The following is a 27564-nucleotide window of genomic DNA, read 5'->3' on the forward strand; positions in this document are numbered from 1 at the left end:
TCTCTAGCCTCTGCCCACTAGATGCCAATAGCGCCTCCCCATACAGCCCAGTATGACTACCAAACACAGCTCCGGACATTGCCAAATGCCTCCGAAGGGCTAAAGCCCAGCTGGTTGAGATTGACTCCCCGAAACTTAACTCCATAATGACCATCCCATTGCCCGTCACAGTGTCTTCAATTCTTTACACATTTCGCCAGACGGCCCAGTCTCCCTCTCGAGGATTTTTGAAGTGTCTTGTAGGCATTATACAGTTCTGCTTTTCCCTGATTAAAGATGTATATCAGTTTGTACACATAGTTTGTACACATATGTAGATTAGAAAGTTGACCTATCACCAGAGGTGAAGTGAAGGGTTGACTGTAAACTATGTGACAAAGGTCCTTCATCAAGAACAGAAGCCCGGGGGCGGCTGGGTGGCTCAGTGGGTTAAAGCCTCTGCTTTCGGCTCAGGTCATGATCCCAGGGTCCTGGGATCGAGCCCCGCATCGGGCTCTCTGCTCCGCGAGAAGCCTGCTTCCTCCTCTCTCTGCCTGCCTCTCTACTTACCTGTGATTTCTCTCTGTCAAATAAATAAATAAAATCTTTAAAAAAAAAAAAAAGAAGAAGAAGAACAGAAGCCCGAGCAGTAAAGGACTCTGGACTAGAGCGTGTTCCACACCAATAAAACTGTAGAAGTGACCTGTCAAGAGCTCTCAGGAAGGCTGGTATTTCTTTGGCATTTTCATTTCTGAAATGTGCTTCTCCAAATCCCAAATGTAAACAGGCAGGCACATGTTCCAATGTACCTATTATATTTAGATGTGAAGAACTTAGAATATATAACATATGCAGTATCTTTTATTAAAGATATTTTTGTAAAGGTACAGATGTATTTGTTTCTCTTCTCATTCAGGAAAATGAGTGACTTGAAATTAAGAAATAAGCTAGGGCGCCTGGCTGGCTCAGGCGGAAGAGCATGTGATGCTTGATCTTGAGGTCGTAAGTTCAAGTACCACGTTGGGTGTAGAGATTACTTAAATAAACAAATATTTTTATAAATAGTAATAAATAAAAAATAATAAGCAGCTCTCCCACCTTAAATTCTGGTGTTTCATCTTTTAGTAATTACGTTTTTAATTTAGTAGATGTGTGTTATCTGATGGGTACTGTTCTAGGGTGGGTTTTGTTTGTGCAGACTGGTGACCAGTTGCCTTTTGAGAGATATAGAAAAGGAAGAGAAGCAGTAAATTAAAAACCTCCCAATCCTTAGGGCATGATGCACAGGGTAAGGATATTTATCTTCAATATGTTCTATCCTACAGTTGTAAAAGTCTGATTTGAGTAAAAAGACTTGTCACTTAATATTAGATGTCTTTTTTTTTTTTTTTGTCCTTACGCAGTAATATTTCTCATAGGAAAGTTGAGTACCCATTGCTTGCAACAATTTAAGAATTCGCTTTACCCTACCTTTGTCAATGAACACCACCAGTGTAAAAGTTTCCAGGTTATGAGGAAGTGAACTGACAAAAGACAATAAGGATTCCTTTTCATTTCCTGGCAGTTCAACTCATAAGATGCATTTCTAGTTCTATTCCCATGTGCATAGTCCCTTTCCTTTAAGAGACCTTTCAACCCACAAAAGATAGATTTGGTGGTGTTGAACCCCAGTGATGAGAACCACATCTGCAGCAGATGTGATTTCAGAGTCCGTCTTTAAGAATCATGCATGGCAAAGAAAACACCAGAGGTAACATAAGGTCCAGATGTAAGGCAGTGGAAAGTGCATGGGTCTGCCAGTCAGAACTGTCTTAGGGCTTGGGTCTGTCCCTGCTGACTGTGGGCTTTGGGGAAGCTGTATTATTCAGCTAGACTACAATTTCTTAAATGTATAATTAGGTCAGAAGGACCTTTAGTGACCATTCAAACTCTGATTCCCTCCGTATCCCTAATTTATAAGTCACTTAGTACAATCGCTCCTATTTCTTCTCTCTCTGCTCAAGCTTCCCTCTTGCTACTATAACCTGAGACATAATTAAATTTCATTTCACCCTCTTTACATAATTCCAAAGCTCCCTCTTCGATCACAATTTGTAGTTATTCAGTTCTTAACTTTGAGTCATCTTTCTTGTGACTTGGAGTACATTTTTTTTTCAGGAAACGTACACAGGTAGCATATTTCCTGAGACCTTACACATTTGGAATGTTCTTTCTGTTGGTTTCATTCATGTGAACTTCAGTTTATCGAGGTGTGGAATTCATGGCATTTTTTGCAATACGCATTTTTTTCGCTCAGTCACAAAAACTGCTCTGTTTTCTCCTCACATTTATTCTTCTTTCAAAGGACATACTTTTTAACTGAGAACTTTTTTTTTCTAAAGATTTTTATTTATTTATTTGTCAGAGAGAGCCCAAGCAGGGGAAGCAGGAGGCAGAGCAAGGAGCCTAATGTAGGACTCGATCCCAGCACCATGAGATCATGCCTTAACTGAGAAGTTTTTTCATTCCATATCCCTAATTCCATAAGTACAAGGTGCAGTTTGTTTTGTTCAGAGCAGAATACTCTGGACCTCTCACAATACGTGACATTAGGTGGGCACTGAAAAATAGTTCTGAATGACTCCCTTCTCTCTTGTTTAATGGTTTATCATTTATAGTGGCTTCTCTCAGACAGTTTGGTCCACCGAGCATCCCAGCAGAGTCAGTCTGATACCTTTAAAAGTTTAAAAATGACAATCCTACCATTTCTCAATTGAATTAGCCATTCTAGAAAGGACTCTGAGAATGGAGGAAGTGATATGTTTGCTTTTTCCTACATGCATTAAAAATTAAAAAGGAGAGGGACGCCTGGGTGGCTCAAGTCAGTTAAGTGTCTGCCTTCAGGTCAGGTCATGATCTTGAGATCCTGGGATCAGGCCCAGCGTCTGGTTCCCTGCTCAGCAGGGAGTCTGTTTCCTCTGCCCCCCGCCCCCACTCTCTCTTAAATAAATAAATAAATAAATAATCTTTTTTAAAATTAAAAGGGGAAAAAGGTAAGAAACGAAATTGTGGTTTCCCAAATTATTCTTTGGTAGGTGCTCAGAATTTAATTTTTTTAAGAAGTTACCAGGTATTCAAGTTAATACATGACTAGTGTGGATATTTACCAACGTAAGAAATTACAATTTAGAGCATGACTGTTTTTGCATTAATATTTTACAAGAATTTCTTCTCACCTGCTGTACTGGGTGCAGATCTCTGTTTCTATAAATGTCATAAGCCTATATTTCATGACTATCCCTTTGATCAGCCTTCCCTTCCAGTCATTTCGTGTAAAAACTTGCATGTGATCAAACTGACATCTGGCACTTTCATAAAATTAGCCAAATTTTCTTTTGAATGTAATTTGAGGAATAGATTCATGGACACATTTAGTTAATAGCTAGAAACACCAACACAACTGAGAAATCATTCTAAAACGCTTTGGTTGGGTGTATGATCGTTAAACCTCCATTTTAGTTGGTCTTCTGGGTTAGGGTGAGAAGGTTGTATGTTGTTGTTCAGCGTGAAAAAGCAAGCCTTTATATCTCCTTCTGTAGATTCTTTACAGATTAAAAGAAAAATTTCAGCTCTCCTTGCGACACGATAAGGAGAAAAACCAGGAGATCCACCTGTCGCCCCTTGCGTTACAACCAGCGCAGTCTGAGGCAAAGACAGTCAACAGCATGGTCCAGCCCGAGCAAGGCCCCAAGGTGCTGAGTGTGGTTGTGGACCCGCAAAGCCGATACTCTCCTGAGATCAAGGCTACCACCTCTGTCTGCCCTTCTCCTTTCAAAATGAAGCCCATCGGACTTCAGGAGAGGTAAGAGCTTTTCTGTAACCCTCTACAGGTTGCTTTTTTTTTTTTTTTAAGGATATTCACCAATTAAAAATGATAGAGGCAAAGATGATTGGCATATTGGATGAAATTGCTCACCACCAAATGGACAGCAGGAGGAAGTTGTCTTTCTTGTCCCACCAGAGAATCTAGCTGTGTTACAATAATCTTCTAGTTATATCAGATTCTGTCTAGCTCGTGTAGTCCCAAGCCACATTCATCTTAACTCCAGGACAATTTCTGTAATCATTTATTGAGTACATTTTGAGGGCTGCTGATATGATACTATCTTCTTTAATCGTCCTCAAAACTCTGGTAGATAGAAAGACTAGGGATAAACTCAGGGTATTTCCTAACAAAGTCCATATTATTTGGGGTAAGTTAGGAGCCATCAATGTCACAAATCGATTTTTTTTTTAAAGTTTGCCTCCTATTTCCTTTAAGGAAATGAATAGTAAATACCTCGAGATCCATGACTTTGTTTTTATTGTCTTTGTGATATAGTTATACTGAGCCAGCCTGGAGTGTCTGGGTGGCTCAGTCAGTTGAGCATCTGACTCTTGAATTCAGCTCAGGTCGTGATCTTAGGATCCTGGGATTGAGCCCTGTGTTGGGGTCTGGCCTCAGCAACAAGTCTGCTTGAGGATTCTCTCTCTCCTCCTCCCACTCCCCCAACTCGTGCTCTCACTCTCTAAATTAAGTAAATAAATCTTTTTAAAAAATTTAAAATTAAATAAATAAAGCAAAACCAACATTTGAAAACCAGGATATGCAAGACACATAAAAGAGGTGCTAATTCTTTACTTCCCCAAAATATTAAGTAAATCTTCCCCAGACGTTTCTTAAAGTAAGAAGCTTCCTGTTTATATTTAAAATATGATTGATATTATATCCAGCGTTGCATGCCACGGTAGTGGGGGAAGTAAAAGGCTCTTGAGGTACACTCCCAGGTTCATTCTCCCCTTATTTTCCTGTATCTTCATTTTGTATCACTGTTTTTTTGGTGCCTTGGGTTTTCAGGTCACATCTCTAAATTTTTATTATATTTCCTATAACACACATGCACGCACACATACACACACACACGCACGCCACATTCCTTCAGAAAATATAAGTTCAGAAGACCTCAGTGCGCATTGAAATTTTTAGTAAGTATTGTCAAAAAATAGTGAATGAAGTAAAAAGAAAGATATTGTTGCAGTGATCTCCAAAGTCCAAGTCCCATAAAGGGAGAACATTTTAACTCCGTAAAAGAAGAAAAATAGAGAGCAATCCAATTTTCTTCCTCCTCCTCCCAAATACTGGTTGGTTTCTGAATGGATCCATGTGAGTCTCCAGGTACTATTTTCTTAGCTGGGTACGGCCACATTGCTGTTTGGGCTGTAGATGAGATGGAACTTTCTCCCTGAGGCTAAGCAGGGGTCAGGAGAACTGGGATCCAGACACACCTTTGCCGTTGCTGAATTGAGTGGCTTCATGTGAGTCATTCTATCTGAGCCTCACTTTCCTCATCTGTGATATGAAGGGGTTAAACTTGACTCCTTTGCTTCTTCAGGCTCTTTTGCTTTTGTCACCCAAATTAGTTTTATACACTGATGTTTGCTTCAAAGAAAACCTCAAAGCAGGTGTCTGGGCATTGGTGGTGTACCGAGGGCAGGGTGTTTGAAGAGATCTGCTCAGATGAAAGCGATAAGGTGGTCATTTTCTTTTTTTCTTTTTCTTTTCTTTTTTTTTTTTAAGATTTTATTTATTTATTTGAGAGAGAGAGACAGTGAGAGAGAACATGAGCGAGGAGAAGGTCAGAGAGAGAAGCAGACTCCCCATGGAGCTGGGAGCCCGATGCGGGACTCGATCCCGGAAATCCGGGATCATGACCTGAGCCGAGGGCAGTCGATTAACCAACTGAGCCACCCAGGCATCCTAAGGTGGTCATTTTCTATAGATGATTTAAAGATGATAATAAAACTACCTAGAAGTCAGACTAAATTTTATTACCATCAACACCGCCAATTCTAAGGAAGGCCAGTGGTTAAATCCTCTAAGGGGTGGCTATTGCCAGAATCTTGCCTTTTGTAGGCTGCTTCTGGGCACGTTTGAATTTCAAAAGCCTAAGTTCAAGTATCTCCTTATTCATTTCAGTGAAGTGAATGTTTGCGAAGGGAGAGTACGGAGATGGCATCTTACTCATCTTTATGGTCCACACGGGGGACTCCAGCAAAGCCAAGTGTGTAATCAGGGTCAGAGAGCCTCCTTGCCATCTGGTCTATAAACTGGATCCCCACCCCTCGCCTCCCACTTCCTTCCCATCTCAGAGGAAGAGAAACTGCTCTGTCCACAAAGGCTCCAGGTCATTCCCTCTAAACCCTGATGACTTATCCCATCAGTTTTCCTTCTCTTTTTTTCAACTGTGCCCTCTTTGCTAATGCAGAAATTATAAGAATGGTACCAGGATTAGCATGCTTCCATGTTTCACATAGATGATTTTATTTCCTCTTCTCTGCCTGATCTAAGCCTCTTCCTCTCCTTCCATCAGACTGTACACTCTTCAGATTTATCTTGCTATAACACTGTTTGCATTCGATGACTCTGCTGTGTCAAAATCCCTGTGTCTATAGGCTTAAGCACAGAGCACCTTGCTGGGCCTCAGAGGGCCTGTACTATTGATCCCTGATCCTTCTGTTCAAATACGTTTGCCACTACCCCCCAAAACAAACCTTCCATTCCATCCAGTCTGTTCTCCAGGGTTCATGGTCACATCTGCGTCTTTGTTCACCTGGTCCCGATTCTCTCTCCTTCAACTATCTCTAGTCTCCAAATCCCAAACAAAACTTACCTCCTACCGTCGACCATGATGTGACATTTATCTGTACCCACAGGGATTCTTCACACCTGTGAATTCTCACATGTACCCCTCCCCTAGCAGTGAGTTTCATTAAAGAATAACTCAGAAAGGGACTAAAACTGGTTTTCATCCTATCCCTTCACCAGCTTGAAAAACCCTCTCGTGTCTCCTATGGTTCTTGTGATCCTGGTACCTTGTAAACACTAGAATTTTTTGATTTAATTAATTAATGTGCATTTGATTCTGGAGAGTGCCAATATTTCTGAAGAGCCTCTGTAAGAACAAATAGCTTACGATAAACCACAGAGCTGAGTCTCTGTGCTAATATTACTTCAGACATTCATCAAGTGATTGAACATATTAATCAAGTCCTTTGTTGTGTAGATTTGCAATGTAGGAAATAGGTTTGGTAATATTTGTTCTGCCTTTTTTCAAAGGACACCATAAAATTAAGAATCAATAGAAAATGGCATTTTGTCTGTGAGAAGGAAAAGGAAATCTACTGTTCTTTTTGTTTTGTTCTGTGGTCCCATTCCACAATCCTATACTAGGTCGTTTACCTTTTTGAACTTGGGAAAGTGGAAACTTTTTTTTTTTTTACTGAAATGACAAAGTTGAGCCTGCCATTTGATATCATAAATATTTATTTTATTTTATTTTTTCACAAATTTTTTAAACTGTTAATTGACTTACGGTTTTTCTCATCCTATTTATAAATCTGTATTTATAAATTTGACCATCTAATGTAATTTGACAACTATCAGTATCTGATCCAATCTACCCTCATCTAACAAATGAGTTGCTTTTCCACGGTGAGTCTGTGAATTGAAGAGATACTTCCAGAGGCCTGCCCCACGCCCACTGCATGTAAAACTTGGACCTTGTTTGTTCATCTGTGACAAGGACAGCAGCAGGTGCCTTGTGCAGCTCTTGTGACGGTTAAGCTAGACAATGTGTGTCACGCGGCTGGCGCAGCAGGAGGCCATGGCTAGCTCCCATTCCTCATCTCTTGGCCCATCCCTGTTCTCCTCAGATTTCCTGCTTGTCGCTCTCAAGGAAACTGTATATAAGCCGGGTTCCAAATGTCCAGTAAACCAAAGATCACATTCAGACCCTAGAATGATACATTTTCTTTCATCGGGAAAACGTGTAAATGTGAATTCCTGCAAATTTCCCCTTGAGACTACTGTACAACCTCCAATGCTATGGAAAAGAAATTCACAGGCGGACAGGGGAATTCACATTATTTCCTCATTTGATTTTTTTCTTTAGGAATAAAAGGGAGCAAGGACAGTGAAGGAACTGTCTAGAAAGGGTGTCTCCCTGTGACAGGGCACTCTCACTCGTGAGCTAGGAAATATATGGCATTAATGGAGATTGTCTGTCACAACGGAGGCCCACAAGGATTTTCAGTAGCCAGTGAATAAACATTCTCTAACTTCCCTGAAATTGTACCTTAATATGGTTTATTTGGGTCCATAAATATTGTGCAAATGATAATGTAACACCCAGATGTATGATTTTAAAGGTTTTTTTGTTTTTTTTTAAAGGCTGAACTTGGGAGATTTCTATCAAAGCTAAAAAGATTCTGTTGTAGTGGAGACAATGAAAACATGGGCCTGACCAAGAAAATATTGAGTCTCCTACACCTAAACTAAAAGTTTTGTTTCCTATAATTTCCTCCGGACAAGATGGAACGTTCCAGTTTCTGTCCCCTGCTCTCCGTAATGGAGAAACACTTCAGTGCGCAGAAATTTTGACTTAGAAGATACCTAATAGCTTCTCAACTAATCCCCCTTTGGGACATATAAGAAAAGGAAAGCGTATAGAATAGATACAGCTGAATATCGGGATATAAAATACACAAAAATACTCTGGAAATTAAAATCTGTATTCATGCAAGACCCATTAATGGAAATGGCGCCAACTCCCTCACTTTCTGTCTAGGGAAATTGAGACCCAGAATCTTCCCTCTTTGGTCTCAGGGGAGAACAGCATAGCCTGAGACAAGGAATCTTGCCCATGTGATTTATTGTGAGGGTGCTCTCAGGAGAAGCCTAAAGGAAAGTAGGGGAGGCAGAGCAGGGGAAAAGAAGCCAAGCAATGAGGTGGTTTCAGCTGATCTCAGCCTGTTCACACCAGGAGCCCTGAAACATGAGTGGCAGCTCATGAACAGTTGTTGCCCCTTGAGGCAAACAGGGTGGGCACCTGTACTCCATGTCAGTCAACCACTGGCTTTAGGCCACCCCAGGGATGGCAGAAGCATAACTTTGTAGGCACATCTGGCCTGGGCTACCCCCATCAGTCAAAGTGATTCTCCAGAGAAGTGGCACCTGTGTGTGCCATTCACAGCCCTTACTCTCAGCAGTGGGGGAGGGGAGTGGGTGGGACGCAGCCTGGCCAAGGTGATCTAGGTGGGGCACCAACCACATTACTACACTGGCCAAAGGTGACAACACTAGTTACAGCAAAGCTGAGTTTACACTCCAGGTTTCCTTGATCCTTCCCACAATACTCAGACCAAACAGCCTCCTTCTAATAGATACCAGTCGTTCTAATGGAACCTATGACCCAACACCACCAAACGCTATGACCCACGACTCATTTTTTCAGCCTGACAATATGGGAATCGTAATGTAACCCATAACAAGCAACCATTTAGAAGTTAATCCAAATTTAGTTCCAAGCAACTTCAATCAAAACAACAACTTAGTAATGCTTATGGACCCTTTACATGCATGATCTCATTTAATCCTCACAAGGGACTTATCATCCCCTCTTTAGGGGGAGGAATGGGCACTCAGAGAGTTTAAGTTACTGCCCACATAACATAATAATGAGTGACTGGGCTTGTGAGAGTGACAAATAGAATTTGAGCCCAAGCAATTTGGCTCCAAAGGCTGTAGTCCTAATAAGTACTATACTGGAGTGTGTGTGATGTAGAATATTCCCATATTCTACAGAAAATAAGGGAAAAAATAGATTACAAATCAATGTATTTACTAAGTAGATCTATTATGGAGTGTCACACTGATTGCCTTAGCAAATTTCATGCTTGGCTATCAGAATGTTTTGCAGATTCTAAACAAGTAAGATTCTATGTTGTGAGGTGGATTAAAAACAGGTGGAGATCTGTGTCACCGCCAGGCTAGCTCACCGCCCGTCTAGGCCTTTCCACCATCCGGTTGTTCCCAGATGCTGGGTCGATATCCAACATAAATCTTCATATAACCATTATGTTCTACCTCTTCCTAGCGGACACAGTTGATAGAATTTTAAGCTTCCCTTATTTTTGATTACCACACCTTTTTAAAGTACTTTATGGGAATGTCCAGAGTTGGGGAGTCCTTGGAAATAGGCACAAGCCCTTTGCTTACAGGGAACATCAAATTCTTTCCTCTTTATTTGTAGGATAGACAATGGTTGCATTTTTATGGAGATGTGTCAGGGTTCTGAAGGGTTAGGAAAAAAACTTTCAGGTATTCCTTATTAGGGCGCCTGGGTGGCTCAGCTGGTTAAGCTGCTGCCTTCGGCTCAGGTCATGGTCCTGGAGTCCCAGGATCAGAGTCCCGCATCGGGCTCCTTCCTCAGTGGGGAGTCTGCTTCTCCCTCTGACCTCTCCCCTCACAGCTCTCTCATTCTCTCTCTCTCTCAAATAAATAAATAACATCTTTAAGAAAAAAAAATTTTTTTTTTCCTTATTAAAACAAACAAACCAACACCAGGATTAAGAAAATGGAAGGAGGAGTTTTTAATCTGCCCTCAAATTAATTGCAAGTCATGAGACAAAAGGCGATCGAGGTGAATGAGAGAAATGACAGAGAAAACCACCCAGGGCAGAAGCCGAGATCTATTTTGAAGGAATTGAAAGTAGTAGAGTTTGGAGGGCACCTGGGTGGTACAGTCAGTCAAGCATTGGATGCTTGGTTTCAGTTCAGGGTCCTCATCTCAGGATGGTGAGATCAAGCCCCAAGTCCGGTCAGCACCCACCGTGGAGTCACCTTAAGACTCTCCCTCCTTCTTCCTCTCTCCCTCCCCCAGCCCCTGCACACGTGTGTGAGTGTGTGTGCGTGCGCACACACATGCACACATGCGTGCTCTCTCTCAAATAAATAAATCTTTAAAATAGAGTTCTGCCTATAAAAGGTAAAAATTAGCCACCACTTGTTGGCAAGCAAAGACCTAGCTTCTCTCCAAGCAGACTGAAGTGCTGAGCCCCGGGTGGCCCCTGGTGGAGTAACAACAGTTTAAGTCCCACTGGGTCCTCCTCTCTGTGTCTTCCACTAGACACCCATGACCCAGGCTCCCGCGTCCTGAGATTGAAGCAGGAAAGTCTTCTCAGCATTGTTATCCCCACCGAGCTTTCAACACAGCACCCATTAACTTCCAGATCTGATCCTGGACCCTGGCTTCCTGCTTTGGTAGGTGATTTCTATTTCCACCCCCACGATGGGGAGCAAAGCCCAATTCTTTTTTGGGAACTCTTAGAGCCATTCTATAGGCTCTGACCTGTTTTTAGAGCAAATTAGGCTTATTTCCCTTAGCTGCATAATGTTAGCACTTCTATAGAATTCTCCCTTGTCCTGCCCCTAAAGTAGAGGTTATCCCTATGATGTTTTGAGGCTTGCTAATGCCTCCACCCACAACCAAATGAGAGTTTTCCTGCAGAGAGTCCTAAATGCGGGGCTTTTTCAAATGAGATTACAAGTTTTTGCTAGGGGACTATGTTCCAGGTCTGGATGTACAGGTTGACGGAATTAGGCAAAATGGCCTTTTTTGTAGAGGCATTTTAATCAGGGCAGGTACAGATGATTCCCAGCGTACGTTTTGCCTCCTATTTTGAGAGAGAGACCAGCTCTGAATTTTCATTACTGTGTCAGGGTATTTTTTTTTTTTTTTTTTTAACCTTGCTGGCAGACAAATTGCCTTTGGAGTTCTTTGAAATGTGTCATAAAGCTACAGCTCACGGTTCTGCTCTGTGCATTTTCTGGACGCTGGAACATCGTTTTCCCCTGCAGCGATGCTCCGCTCTGTTACCATCATATCTTCCCAGCTATTGATACATGACCTCTAGAGCACAACGGTGAATGATCACAGGTCACACCCAGCGGGTGACTGCAGCAAAATAATTTTTCAACTGATGGATTTGGAGGGGTTTTTTGTTTGTTTTTGCTTTTGTTTTTACCTGGACATATATCACAAACGTTAAAATGTCATTTCCATTCCGTAACGTGTCGTGATTATCTGGATGTAATTTAAACCCAGTGAGAGGGCTCTGTTCTCCCGCATGTTCTGTAGCGGGCCTGGATGAAGGCTATTGAACTGTGTGCAAATAGTGCCCTCTAGTGGAGAACTGCACGTTGAGGCCATTATTAGTCAGGGTCCTCTAGGGAAGAGGGTGGTTCTTGTTTCTGTTACAAATAGATAGATAGATAGATAGATTCTGTAATGACTTGTAATGTCCTCTCTAGCAGGTGAACCATAGCCTTGTTTGGCAGGTACTTTCGAAAACGGTCTCAGTGTAGTGATGAAAGAGCTATAACTTGAGAAATAACAAATTGCCTTGAACACTTTCATTTGAAAGCCATGTTCATTGTAACAATGCTTAACGTCCAATCCTTTTCATTTCCCATTCAATCCACAGGTAATTTTAAAGACAATGGGTCAAATGAAATTAATATTGCTAAGGTGTATTATAATACATAAATGCTTTTACTCAGGAGCTAATTTTTATTCTAACTCCGAGATTTCATGGGAGGCTCAGTATCTCTCCCTTTTCCCAGGCCCGCCATCTTGCCTGCCCCACTCCTCCTTCTCTCTCGTCTCTAGCACCATGCCTGACACATACTACCTATTGCTATGAATATTTGTTACATTTCAATAAGAAACAAAGGCCTAAGCCCTGACCATTAGGTCAATTTTATGGAAAGAATTACTTCAAAAACAAAGTGAAACAGATGATCCCCATTATCTCCCCCTTAGCCTCCAGATGTGAGAGTCTGGTGCTGGCCATTGCCTCGTTAACCGCCATGAGGGAGGAGTCTGAGCTCCTCGCCCTGCACGACCTCTCTAGCACCCTGCGCCACTGAGGAGAGCTTGTAACAACCCTTTTTGCCCTGCTCTGAATATAGTTTCCTGGATGATTAGTTTTATTCTTGTTGTGTTTTAGTTGCCATTGCCTTTTGATTTCTACAGTAGTATTTTGTGACTAAATCCCCATTCACAGAAGAATCTTCTTCTCCTGATAGAATCCTTAGTCTACCTAAGGATTCTGAAAAGTAAAGTGGAATCTTAAATCCATTTTAATCAATAATGATCATAAGAATGATGAAGTGCTAAAGGGCCTGTGACAGTGAATAGATTAAAAGTACGGCAAAGGGGCGCCTGGGTGGCTTCGTGGGTTAAGCCTCTGCCTTCAGCTCAGGTCATGGTCCTGGGATTGAGACTGCATCAAGCTCTCTGCTCTGCAGGGAGCCTACTTCCCCCTCTCTCTCTGACTACTTGTGATCTCTCTCTCTCTCTGTCAAATAAATAAGTAAATAATCTTTAAAAAATAATAAAAGAAATAATGAAAGCATGGCAAAGACCTATCATAGCCTGAAAGAATATACTTCAAATGTGGATCCTTAGCCACATGAAGTCTCCAAGGGTTGCTTGACACTGCTCAGAAATCTGTTGCTTTTCTCAGCTCATTCTCATTGCCCCACGCAATCTTTCCAAATTTGCACTGCTCTCCTTAAATTCCTTTTCCCCAGCTCATCCATAGAAAAAAACAAGACCCCTGGGAATAAACTACCTTCACACCACCTCTCCAACGCTTCTTAGACTCCACAAATGCCTTCTCTCTCCTTCTCTCTTACACACACACACACACACACACACACACACAACCCATACAAGTCAAATCTCCCAAGAACTCATTTATCTGTTTCCTTGCTTCCTAGTTCCACACATGTAATAAGGGTTCTTAAATACTGGCTGAATAATACAAAGTTAACCTTACTCATCAGAGTTAGCTTTACTCATCTGTTTCAGCTCTGAAAAGTCCATTTAGTTCTAGAAAGTTCCAGGACGTGGAAAACTTATTACTTGCCATTTCATTCCTGGGTGCTTCATTTCTCCAACTCTGTTGTGTGACCAATGAGTTTGAAAGTCTGCTTGGCTTAATATATAAGTCTTGTAAAATTAAAGAGATTCTATCCTGAACCTGTTATTACAGCACGGTATGCATCAAGACTCTCAAGCATGAAAAATCATGCAGTTGAATGATCTTGTATCTATAAAGTAATCTAAACAGAGATCTCAAATAACAAGATTGCAGATTTTTCCAGGTGAAGCAAGAACTTCATCTTCAAATATCCTGTAGAAATTTGTATGGAGTAACTGTCCTTATTCTTGTCTTTACTTTCCTAACGGGATTTTAAAGTTTCAGTCTTTTAAAAAAAAATGCTCATGAAACTTTTACAGTGGGGAAATTCTCCCATCCAACTTCTTTATACAGGTAATCTTTATAGTCTTGACTGCAGCAATAACGGCTTGATTTTTCATCACTGTTTTGTGGACAAGAGTATTTTTTTTACTTTAAACCATCTCTATAGTGTATTATGTCAACTTTAAAAGCATTTTATTGCCCACTCTGTCCTCATTGGTCATGGAGTGTTAATGTATTGGAGGCGGCAATGAATAGGAAAAAAATTAATAGAAACAGGTCCTGTCCTAGCTAAAAACTGTGCAAGAGAAGGGCCTCGGTATTAGAGAAGTTCAGAGTAGAGTGAGTGTACTTCCAGTTCAATCTCTGAGAATCAGAGAGTGTAAGCAATAAAGTGCAACACATATACCAGGTCTTGGGAGAGAGATCTTACATGTTTTGTTATTTGGGCAGATTGAGTCTAAGAGCTTGGCTCGTAGATATTTTGGAAGCATATACACAGAGATATTATTGGAATAATTAATCTCTATTAAATGTGAAATCCTTGAGAGAGCAATGAGGGACATATTTAAGAAGTGGTGAGCACAAAGATTTCTGATTTCTAATTTAAATGTGTCCTACTAGATATGACCTGTAGGGGGTGCCCTGAAACAACAGTATGTTTTAAAAGTGAAAACCTAGGCCTCTCTGCGTGTTTGCTTTTTATCCTCTCCAGAGACACCAGTAAAATCTACAGTGGGGAGAGTGTCTCATGAAATCTTTAATATGGTGTCAATAAGAGTCTCCCTAGAGTATGTTTAATTGGTACATGTCATTCAATGCTTTCATCCCCTTAGGGGTGGGAGGAGAGGCACAAAATCAAGTGGCATTAGAACGTCAAGATCAGGGACGCCTGGGTGGCTCAGTTGGTTAAGCATCTGCCTTCGGCTCAGGTCATGATCCCAGCGTCCTGGCATCGAGTCCCACATCGGGCTTCTTGCTTGGCAGGGAGCCTGCTTCTCCCTCTGCCTCTGCCTCTGCCTGCCACTCTGTCTGCCTGTGCTTGCTCTCTCTTCCTCTCTCTCTCGGGCAAATAAATAAAAATCTTAAAAAAAAAAAAAAAAGAATGTCAAGATCCTAAAAATACTAATAATAAGTAAAATAATAAAAACAATAAAACAAACATGGCTTAAACATGACCCCACACTTCCCCCCCCCAAATCGTTATTATTCTTTAGAAGGCTAAACTGTGTAATTCAGTAAATTAAATTGTAGACTCCTTGGGATAAGGATATCTTAACACCATTAGTATTCTTATTGCCTATCAAGGTGCCTGGAGGAGCATATTAGACCTTAATAAATATTTAATTCCTTTCTTCATTCCCACTCAGTGTTGGTGGCAGTGGTCATGATGGGTATGGTCAGAATCAGGAAGCAGGTGGTGATCATATATGACTGAAAAGTCAGTCATGCAACATTTTAGAGTTGAGAGGAAACTTTGAGCAATGGCCCCTAGACCTAACTTCATATCTGACTCCCCTAGGGAAATTTTGTAACATTTCTACAGAAACATTTCTGGATAGAACTTCCTCCCCCATCTAGATAGAATTTCTAGATAGGAAATATTCTTGAGTCAAACAAAAATTTAGCCTCAGTAGTTCTGGGGAAGAGTTGAGGCGATAGATACATATATAAATATGTTTGTCTAGATCTATACACATGATAGATACATATCTATGTACATATGATTTTAAATATATGCATGTATTTAAATTCATGTATATAATCTAGCATAGTTTTATATTTAACTGCCTGTCAATGTTCAAGTATACTTAAATTACTATCTTTTATATTTCTATATTTAAATTATTTGCATTTGAAAACCGCAATGTGAGTGGTCCTGGCCCACGTCCCAGGGATGTTCCTATAATGCTGCCCTGGAGTCAAATCAGCGGGCACGCCCCCTGCTGGACGAAACCACTTGTCAATTGCAAAACTGAAAACTCTTCCAATGACTGTCGAAAATCCCTTTCCCTATTCACTCCTACCGCTCTTACCTGCTTCCTGAGCACAGTGTTTCTGGGGATGGATCTATTACTAAAATTATTAGGATCACAAGATGCGGGTGCTGGAAGACAACCCCTTTGCGTGTTACTAATGAAGGAACTGAGACAACGTTAACCAACTTGTTGACAAACAACTGTAGATCTCTGGGAACCATCGGTCAGCACTGGGTTATTCAGGCAAAGCGTTGTAGTCGATTGGTCGCCAGCTCTAAATTATTTCACATTTCGATCTCAATCAGAAGTGAAATCACAGAAAACCTGTGAAAACATGGGTTTTCACCTGTGTCCGCAGGAGGCCTTGGGGGTGGGGGGTGGGAGCTGGGCTGGTGGGGCCTACCCTTCTTATACTCTAAGGTAAGCACAAGTCTCCATGCCCTTGCTCTGCTATTGGTCTTGCAGGGGTTTTTTTTTTTTTTCTTTCTTAATTAGGAACCCCCAATTTTGAAAAGAGTTTGTGTGTGTGTGTGTGTGTGTGTGTGTTGTTTTTTAAATTTTATTTATTTACTTGAGAGCGGGAGAGTGCTCCTAAGAGCAGGGGGCAGAGGCAGAGGGAGAGGGAGAAGCAGACTCCACGCTGAGCAGAGGGCCCCATGCAGGGCTCAATTGTAGGATCGTGGGATCATGACCTCAGTGGAAGGCAGATGCCTAACCGACTGAGCCACCCAGGCCTCCCTGAAAAGAATTTTGAGACCACAGTTGCTTCCTCGGATAAGCTTGCTCATGAGAAACCTCCCTAGATAGATTCAGAGGCCTGAGGGGAATTGGGGTCTCCTTCTGTTTGGGCACACGTGTCTTCCTCAGGCTTCGGGAGTTTTATGTACAATGCACCCGTTGCACTGTTTGGAAGCATTCTCCATGAGATTCTTCCAGTATGGTTCCACTGCCCTGACTCAGTGAAGTAGCTACACCACCTCTAATTCCCCTCAGTGGATCTGAGACATCTTTAGGGCTTTCAGGAGCTGTTTATCACAAATATAAATCGAAAAGTAATATCCTAGAAAAGCCATTGCTGACTCTCAGATACAGTTTTTCATTGGCCATTTGGAACACCTAATCACAGAAAAAAAGTGTCTGATAACTTCTCTTAGGAATTCTTTTATCAGTTTTTCTTGTTAATTCTTTACAGAGTAACTTCGATGTGTTACCTACTATTTATGCTAAGAAGTTAATCAAGAGGGTATGTCACTGACTCAGGGTCACCTAACTGACCGTGGGAGCCATGGAAGGGATATAGGGGTCTGCCTCTAGACCCCCAGCTATCAACCACTGTACGTAAATTTGTAGGCCCTTGCATTTCTACACAAATTTGAAACCTGATTTTTCCCTTAAAATGTCTTATTTAGTAGGTGTCTGATAGATGCTTATTGCATTGAATTGGATTTTTTTATGAAATTTTCTTGAATTAAGTTGAATGAAGTATAAGCAAAAAGATTGAGCAGATGGAAAAGGAAGCATAGGAGGAGAATGAAGGGGGGGGAAGAATCATTCTTTACTGGGTTTAGCTTGGGGCTCCTGGACAATCTCCCATGAAGTTAGGCTGCAAACATCACCTCGTCATGACCCTTCTGTGATGTGAGTCTATATGAGAAGCAATATTTGATTATGAGCATCCCATGTAGGCCTATACGGGCAGTAGAAAGGCTTTCTCCCAGCAAAGAAAAACAAACTTGCTGAGTTTGCCTTTAACAGGAGCTGTGCTGGAGATCTGAGCGTGAACCTACTCATCCCAAAACTTTGACAAATAGTCTAGAAATAAAGTCATCATTTGGCCCCTCTGTCTCATAAAATCACATATTTAATCCTTTAACATTTAAAGTGTCAGGATGAATGGAATGGGAAGAAATCAGAGAGGGAGACAAACCATGAAAGACCCTGGACTCCGGGAAACAAACTGAGGGTTACAGAAAGGGGATGGTGGGGGTAGAGGGTAACAGGGTGATAGGTATTAAGGAGGGCACGCGTTGGGGTGAACACTGGGTATTATACGCAACTAATGAATCATTGAACACTACAACAAAAACTTATAATGTACTATATACTGGGTAACTGAACCTAATAAAAAAAATTTTTTTTAAATAAAGTGTCAGGGGGCACCTGGGTAGCACAGTGGGTTAAAGCCTCTGCCTTCGGCTCAGGTCATGGTCCCAGGGTCCTGGGATCGAGCCCCGCATCGGGCTCTCTGCTTGACAGGGAGCCTGCTTCCTCCTCTCTCTCTGCCTACTTGTGATCTCTGTCTGTCAAATAAATAAATAAAATCTTTTAAAAAAAAAAGTGTCAGGACAGTTAGTAAGAGGAACAGTAAATAGATTAAGGTTACTTTGTCACTATTCTAAAAACAATCAGCTACTCTGAATGCTTTCCACTCCTTACTTCTATTTTCTCAATGCTGTTAAAACCATTTGTCCCGCAAGGACAGTTTGGGCAAAAGCACATAGTACATTGAAAAACCTTAGATTTCCTGACTAAAATATAACTGCTTTTCCTAGTTTGGAGGATAATTTTACTCCATTGTGCTTTATTTATTCTCAGTAGAACTTGTGGGGATTGTTCTCAGGATAATGTCAGGATAATTGTTCAAAACTGAGCTATGGGCCAGCCCAAGGGCATTCTCCTGGGAATAGCTTGGCTAAAATACACAAAGATCTCTTCTCTTATCAAAAATATTTCTTCTTAAACATAGAGACAAATGAGGAAAGGTTTGACACGAGATAAAAATAACAGTGAAATAAGGCAGGGACTAAATGCCTTATGTGATCTTAGTGCATAGAGGACAAATAAAAGACAGCATGTGGTCCTACGTCTTCATAAGGTGATCTATAGGGGTGCCTGGTTGGCTCGGTTGATAAGCATCTGCCTTGGGCTCAGATCAAGCCCCACATCAGGCTCCCTGCTCAGCAGGAAGCCTGCTTCTCCCTCTCCCATGACTCCTGCTTATGTTCCTTCTCTCACTGTGTGTCTCTCTGTCAAATAAATAAATCAAATCTTAAAAAAAAAAAAATCAGGTGATCTATAAGATACCTTCTGAGCGCAGAGAAGGGGGTCTCCTATACCCTTCCTTTCTCAGTAAGGGAGTATTGGCCAGGAGGCAATACCAAATATAGGTAAATATGAGACCTCAATGTTTCTCCAGCCCTTATCAATTGTTGTCATTTTTTTTTTTTTAAAAAGAGAGAGCAAGAGGGAGATTCTCAAGTATGCTGCACACTCAGCGTGGAGCCCAACACGGGGTTCAAACTCATGACCCATGAGTTCAGCTGAAATCAAGAGTCAGACACTTGATTGACTGAGCCACCCAGGCACTCCTAAATTCTTGTCAAAAAACTATGCAGGGACGCCTGGGTGGCTCAGTTGGTTGGACGACTGCCTTCGGCTCAGGTCATGATCCTGGATTCCTGGGATCGAGTCCCGCATCAGGCTCCCAGCTCCATGGGGAGTCTGCTTCTCTCTCTGACCTTCTCCTCGCTCATGCTCTCTCTCACTGTCTCTCTCTCAAATAAATAAATAAAATATTTTTAAAAAACTATGCAAATATTGAACTATACAGTGAACTATACAAATAATACGTTCTTTCTTTTTTAAAAAAATATTTTAGTTACTTATTTGAGAGCAAGGTCAGGAGAGACAGAGCACGAGCAGGGTGGAGGGACAGAGGGAGAGGGAGAAGCTGACTCCCCGCTGAGCAGAGAGCCCTGACCTGGGGCTCGATCCCAGGACCCTGAGATCAGGACCTGAGCCCAAGGCAGACTGTTAACGTACTGAGCCACCCAGGTGCCCTCAAATAACACATTCTTTATCATGGAAACTTCAAAAGCATATATTTTTTATCATTTTTAAAAAGATACTGTTTACTTATCTGTGAGAGAGAGAGAGCCCAAGCAGTGTGAAGGGCGGAAGGAGGAGACTCCCCACTGAGCAGGGAGCCCGACAGCGGACTCGATCCGAACTCCAGATCACGACCTGAACTGAAGGCAGACGCTCAACTGGCTAAGCCACCCAGGCTCCCCTTTTGAAAGCATATTTAGCCCAAGACAAAAACATAGGAATTATGTCACAGCCATCTGACCCCCAGAGATAACCCTCACTAATATGTTTTGGGGCCTTATACAAACACACACTCACCATACACCATACTTCCAGTAATTGGTGATGTGACAGCTCTGACGGCAAGAACTGCGGGTACAGGACCGTGGCTCTAACAGGAGTGGGAGCCGTGGGAGCCGTGGGAGCCGTGGGCAGCAAAAACGATAACGGAAATTTATAATCACACAAGCCATAACTGCAGAGGAAGCCTTGGTCTTTGCAGCAGCAGTACTGAAGGTGTCTTGAGAGCGGCCGTCCACAGTAAAGCTGTGAATAATGCCCGTTCAGAGTTACATGGCCCTTACCAGGTGCCAAACACTGGCCCGGGTGTTTTACATCTATTATCTCAATTAATCCTCACAATGAGCTAATGAAGTAAGCATACTAGTTGCGTCCCCATCTTACAGATGACAAAACCGATGTGCACTCGGGCTGTGCCCTCTGCCCAAGATCGCAGTCTTAAGGGGCAGAACCTGAATGTAAACCTGGGCAGTCTTGGCCCCATAATCCACTCATAACCACTATGGTGGTGGTAAAAAAAAAAAAAAAAAAAAAAGTAGATTTTGCAAACATTTTTCTCCTCTGTTTCGTTATTCCTCAGCAACTTGCCACAATCCTCCGGAGGCTTGTTTAACTTTTTTTAGAGGCTCTGTGAACTCCTAAAAAATAAAAGGCAAATTACCAAAGGGCAAATTGCTGTTTAATTTGTCAGTATCTTCAGTTTATATGGGCTTCCACATAGCTGATGCTTCGTGAGTATTTGTGAGCGGCTGAATAAAGCAAAACGAAATAAGCTTTCAGAATCCACACTGGAAGCAAATAGAGTTGTGTTGCGCCAAACATGCACCCACTGTAATAGAATTACTGGCTCAGTCCATTAAGTGTCTGCCTTGGGTTCAGGTCATGGTCTCAGGGTCCTGGGATCGAGCCCCGCATCAGGCTCCCCGCTCTGTGAGGAGCCTGCTTCTCCCTCTGCTCCTCCCCTGGCTCATGCGCTCTCTCTCTCTCTCTCTCTGTATTTCTCAAATAAATAAATTAAAAATCTCTGAGGAAAAAAAAGTAGAAAGTTTAGGTTACAATTTATATTTGTAATATTTAATCTGTGTATATCCTTGGGGCTGTCCTTATGCAAAAGAATCCCTCTGTCCTCAGAAAGCTGTAATCCAAGATAATGTAAAGAGTGAAATGAAGGGGCGCCTGGGTGGCTCAGTGGGTTAAGCCGCTGCCTTCGGCTCAGGTCATGATCTCAGGGTCCTGGGATCGAGTCCTGCATCGGGCTCTCTGCTCAGCAGGCATCCTGCTTCCCTCTCTCTCTCTCTGCCTGCCTCTCTGTCTACTTGTGATTTCTCTGTCAAATAAATAAATAAAATCTTTAAAAAAAAAAAAAGAGTGAAATGAAAATTCACTCAATGCATTAGTAAAGTGTTACCTCTTGAGTGATGGGAAATGCGGAGTCTTGGGCAAAATATGTAAGTCCTAACATAAGTTTGAATTCCCGTGACCTTTTTAATGATTGCAGACCATATGCCAAAAGTGGCAAAATTAGAAGTAAATATGCTGCAAATATAAAATAATTTTAGGGGGGAAAAACTGACCTCAAAAGTTATCTCAGGACGTTTCTGCTCAGGGTTTCAAGCTGACGTTTTGATGATAGGACTTGATTTAATTTCCAAGTCTCTTATCTGTAGTTTATTCTTGTTACTGCAGTTGCTACTGGTTTTTAACTTGTACACAGGAAACCAGTGCCAATCAATTGCGTTCCCATGGCGACAGGAAACCCTGGTTGGTCAGATGTTGATTGTGCTTTGCTATTCATGCTCCACCCATATTTTCTTCCCTTTTGGCTGAACTTAAGACAAATTAATCAGTGGTCGACATCTGGCAGACAGTTTTGGTGTCTTCTCAGTGATTTGTTGACTGGCATAGTTAAAAAGTAAAAATCCAGGACTTGAAGCTTGTAGACACTCGGTATAAACGCTGCCAGGGGTCCCTGGGAAGGCTTTGCATGGAAGGCCCATTTTTGTGCTTTTTAACTGAACATGTGCATTTTCTCAAGTAATGAAACATCTGGTACAAAAATAGTTCACCTTTTTCACCATAGTGAGTGGCTTACCTCACCCTATTGTAAATGTCAGATACGAAATGTGTGAGGACGCCGAGGAAAGAGAATGTTAAGCTTTTTAACAGGTCTCTGCTGTTTGTGATTAATCTGTAGCCACCTGTGTACTTTCTTGCTAGTAAGTCTGACTCCTTATAAACGTACCCCTTCTCACAGAGCACTCGGAGAACAAATGTTGCTACCCAGAACACGACAAATAAGATAACTCAGAATTGAAATCTAAGTGTAAAATCAAGCCAGATGATCTCCCCATTCCCCAAAGCCAAGCTTCTTTGAGGCCTCTTCTTTCAAACTCACTGTTTATGAGTCTATAAAAAGAAAAATGACAAATTGGCTACCAGCCTTGAGAACTATTTTCAGAAGTCGTTAGTTTTAAAGACAGTGGGGCTAAAATGTATGTCTGATTTTATCAGGTCTAACCATAGTAGAGATCATGAGAAATGTACAAGAAACGTGGTGGAGGGTTTTTTGTGGGGTTTGGGGGGGAGGGGTTGAGGGGTGTTGGGTTTTTTTTCTGTATAGGAAGACGAAGAAAGGTAACAATACAGGAAGGTGAGATTAAGATAAACCTAAAAAGGGCAGGTATGTTGGACCGGATAGGCTTTTCCTGTTCCTGAAATGTCTTGTGTTCTTACACAGGAAAAGCATTCTTATTCACCCGAGGCATTTGCAAGTCCTAGGCACAAGACCTAAAAGTGCCCTGGGTTTGGTGGTAAGAAATCAGGAAAAAGGTGGGTGGGAGAGGAAGTGTCCATGGTGAGTCCATAACCAGGATGAATTTCCCAAAAGGCAGAAGAGTTTCGCCATTTATTCATCCATGTCTCCTTTATTTTATTTTATTTTATTTTATTTTATTTTATTTTTTTAGATTTTATTTATTTATTTGACAGACAGAGACCACAAGCAGGCAGAGAGGCAGGCAGAGAGAGAGAGAGAGAGAGGGAAGCAGGCTTCCCGCTGAGCAGAGAGCCCGATGCGGGGCTCAATCCCAGGACCCTGGGATCAGACCTGAGCTGAAGGCAGAGGCTTTAACCCACTGAGCCACCCAGGCGCCCCCATGTCTCCTTTATTTTGAAAACAAACTCTGCTAGTCTGTTCTTTCTTCACATTTCCCACCCCAAAATTTGAATACATTTAAATTAAGGTCAGCTCAGGGCATAGAGTCACCAAAGAATTGATGAGCTTGTTCATGAGAGTTTGCTATTCTTACTGACCCTGGTAATTCCAGTATCATTCAACTACCCTCCCAAAGATCTCTTTCCTAGCTGTATTAGCAGGTTGGGGGGTGCGGGGGTGGGGGTGGGGGTTTGATCTTCTGGAGGCCAGGCCTGTGAAGCAAAGATTGAATACTAGAAAAGGTTTGCAGTGTTTTGAATCCTAATATTTTGCGGAGCCGTAATCCGGGTTTTCCCAATAATGAAGTAGCAGAAAAGCCCGACACTAAATAAATATTTTTAAGCACTCATGGAGACTTGGCACTGGCCAAGGCCCTTTAAAAAATCTCCTCGTAGACCCAAATAGAATCCGGCAGCAAACCTGAAATGCACTGGAAAGGCATTTAATATTCTCTGGGCTTCTCCCTCATTTTAGTTCCCGTTTTGATTTGCATGACCATCTGTTTGGACAGGAGCAATCCTCTGTGTGCTCTTCTTTCCACCTATGATCCCACTGTAGTGGCAAGGAGTATACCCAAGGGTTGGGGGACGGCTGCCAATTGTTATTCATGATAGCAGTGAGTGCCCCTGTTGAGATGCTAGCCAGGAGAAATGAGTGTCTATTCCTGGACAGCAGTTTTACCATGTGCAATGTTGACTCTGACTGTAACCCAAACTGTTCCCTTGGTTCTCTAGCCTCGTCTCTAACCTACTAAGCCGAGAGCTTTAGATATTCGGGAGTGGCATGCGTCCCTAAGTGCTTTTATGGGGCATCCAAGGAACAGAGATAACAATGGGCAAATGTCTGCAATGCAGTTTTTATCAGGGACATATGGCAAGCACGTTTTTCTGGATGATCTTGTTTATGTAAGATGTGCATTTTAAATAACTAAACCGCTCTTGGCCTGCCTAGAATAAAAAGCATCAGCGCTACGAAGCAGCTCTCTGTATGAGCAAACCCTGTGCAGTGAAGAACCAAATCTGAGCTTACCTCTGAACCCAGGCAGAAAAAGTTTTTAGGGCAAAGAGAAGGGGATGGAGGAAGTAAGATCATTTATTGGGCATATTTAAATATAGGATAACGTCCCAAGGTCTCGTATTAGTACCAATTTAAAAAAAAAAAAAAAAAAAGTCCCAGAATAACTATTCCCCTGTATGGAGAGCAAAGAACTAGAAAAGCCTTGACATGTCTCTGTGAATACTAAACATTTATTGAGAAGCTGCTATGTGTCAGGTAGTGTGCAAGAGACATTGTGATTGTGTAATATTATTTCCTCCTCATAACCACCTCAGGGAGAGACGTTTTCATAATCTCAACTTGAATGATGAGGAAACTGAAACACATTTAAGTAAATGCCACAGAGCCTGTGGGCTGCAACGTCAAGCCCAGGTCTGTGTGTTACAAAAGCTCACACTTCTTCCTATTTCCTGCCACCCCTGATGTCCAAGACATTCCGTAATTCTTCTGCTTTAGCCTTGTGTGTGGATATATTCTTATGAATACAGATATCCAGAATTAGACTGCATTCAATTTTGTCAGTGGAAAAATAGACGCATTCTAAAATAAAATCGTATGTTCAGCCTACCCCGCATAAACCCGACCCATTTGGAGAAGAGCTGGTGGTGCCCCCTTCCGTCCCTAGATGGCGCCTTTGCGCCACTACCAGATGGAAAAATTCAGGGTCCACAGCAGGTTGGGCTTTTTGCTTTTGCTCAGAAGACAACTGAGCAGTTCATTTCTCTGTTCCCCCAAATCCTGCTAGAGGTATTTGTTGCCATTTTAAGATTCAAAGCCAACTCAAGCAGACAGGGAAAGGGCCATGTCGCCACCTGAAAGGGGATGGGGAGTTGCAGAAACACCCCCCACCCCCCACCCCCCCCACCCCCCGCCGCCCTTTCTCTGAGATCCCTTATCATTTACAGAAGGCCGTCCCCGCAGGACTAGTGTTTGTTCACACAGCAGATGCACTCAACAGTGCTTCCCAGCTCTCCTGTCCTTGGCCCTCCAGAAGATGCTTCTGTGAGATCAACCACAAAAGGCTTTTTCACTTCTTTGTTAGCAGCGGTGAAGATTTAATAGAGAGGGACTGGAGAGCAGGAGGATTTGGGTGCTTCAGCCTTCCCACTTTGCATTCCCAAAAAAGAGAAGGATCTGTTGCTCTCTTTCTCCCCCTCCTAACAAAACAATAACACAATTTGCTCAAGGAGTTTTAGATGTTGCGTGAGGATTCGCAGTGCAAAGGGGTTTCCTGATACAGCGCAATGTCGCTGTGGAACTAAAGGTGAGGGAATTTCACGGCAGGAAAGGGCGGGTGTGGGGAGCCTTGCAATGTTTGCATCTGTGAACTCTGGGTTCCCGCAATGGTACGTCTTACTGAGGGCAGCCCAGGAGCGAACTGGCAGGACCCCAGAAAGCGTGATTATGAGGGAAAGCTGGAATGGCCCTCGTGTCAGCTGTTTTCCTCCACAGGATACTGGGCGATTCCTGTCCCAACCAGATACTGATTACTTAAAGCTTAGCCCAAGAGTTCTTGTCAAAAACGATTTCCGTAGTATATTTTGACTTGCTGAGGTCTGAAGAACTTTTGGAATTTGTTAGGTGTGGGCCTGAACTCCAGGAGTGGGTCAGGAGTATTTGGTTAACGAACTCTATCCGTTTGAACAGATTGTCTTCAGCACCTTGTTTTTATCTCCCTGAGGGCTCTCCAAATGTTCTTATCTGACACGGAGAATTGGTGGGAAATGTGTGCGTTGATAATTCAGACATGTGAAAGTAAGAAAGTTCAAAGGACTTACCTTCACATCATGCTTTGTACCATACTTCAAACATAAGCTACCTGCTATAAATGTTTCGGTCTACAAATTTATGTGTTCTTCTATTTCTCCATTAGAATTGCATTTCTCAAGTTTTATATGTATTTCACCTCATCTATAATGTGGGCAAACTCAAAATATTTAAATTGTTGCAGACTATTTGCTAGAGTGAGTACATTTCCTCCACATGAGACATGAAGAATTTATGTAACATCCAGTTTTTCAAATTGTTCTACCAAATATTCAACCCAGAATGGTATGACACAAAAAGAGTGTGTGTGTTTGTATAGAAAACAGTGGACCATGAAGTCTTTTTATTTTTATTTTAAGATTTTATTTATTTATTTGACAGACCGAGATCACAAGTAGGGAGAGAGGCAGGCAGAGAGAGAGGAGGAAGGAGGCTCCCTGCTGAGCAGAGAGATTCGAGGCTGGATCCCAGGCCCCTGGGATCATGACCTGAGCGGAAGGCAGAGATTTTAACCCACTGAGCCACCCAGGCACCCCCATGAAGTCTTTTTTAAAAACCTTTCTTGAGAAGTATAACTACCAGTGTTAAGACTTAGAGTACTTTGTGGTTTCCAATGTCCAACAGTCAAGAAGCAATTCCCAATCCAATATATAACAGAACATTCAAATTAAAATCACATATTTTTAAAAAACTCATTTCATCCTGCAGTCAGACTTTTAACTTGATGACCTTTCAAGGACTGTGACTGTGTGAGATTTTTTTTTAAAAGATGTTATTTTTCGTTGCTTAGCATGGATCCCTCCCTATTCATACTGGCAATCAATAAGCATTCTTAAAGGAAAACCACTGACAAGCTATTAGGTTTTATATGAGATTGTTCAGTACATAATAAAAACAAGCATTTTTTAAAAATTTGGAATCAATAAAAACATTATGATAAAGAGAAGAAACAATTCATTTCTATTCAGTCTTGAAAATCTCTGGGTACTTCATCCTTATTTCCCTTCCCACATCTATAAATCTCTGCCATGCACAAAAGAAAGGCATACATGCATGAAAGGAATTGAAAATTAAGTCAATTATGTCCCACTTTGGTAGGCATTCCGTAGATATGGGACATGTCCTGTATTTCATGATTTTGTCTTGCATCCTCTACGGACTTTGTCAGGGCACCCTAAACGTCCTGTATTCTGCTTTTTAAATTAAATTACAAAAATCAGCAGTTACACTTATTTTTCCAATCGGACTGGGCTTCCTGTGTTTTTATTTGCTAAA

The 27564-nt window shown here is 41.9% G+C and overlaps 1 protein-coding gene across 3 annotated transcripts in view; it reads left to right on the forward strand.

Moving 5' to 3' along the window:
• Positions 1 to 27564, forward strand: part of PTPRR (protein tyrosine phosphatase receptor type R) — a 201777-nt gene that overhangs the window by 109220 nt on the left and 64993 nt on the right. For all 3 annotated transcript variants that reach the window (XM_082742870.1, XM_082742871.1, XM_082742872.1), the window contains one exon: positions 3558 to 3820. In XM_082742870.1, the coding sequence (XP_082598996.1) occupies positions 3558 to 3820 (263 nt within the window). The remainder of the gene's footprint in view (positions 1 to 3557; positions 3821 to 27564) is intronic.

Source organism: Mustela nivalis (assembly GCF_964662115.1).
Source record: "Mustela nivalis genome assembly, chromosome: 7".
Taxonomy (NCBI): domain Eukaryota; kingdom Metazoa; phylum Chordata; class Mammalia; order Carnivora; family Mustelidae; genus Mustela; species Mustela nivalis.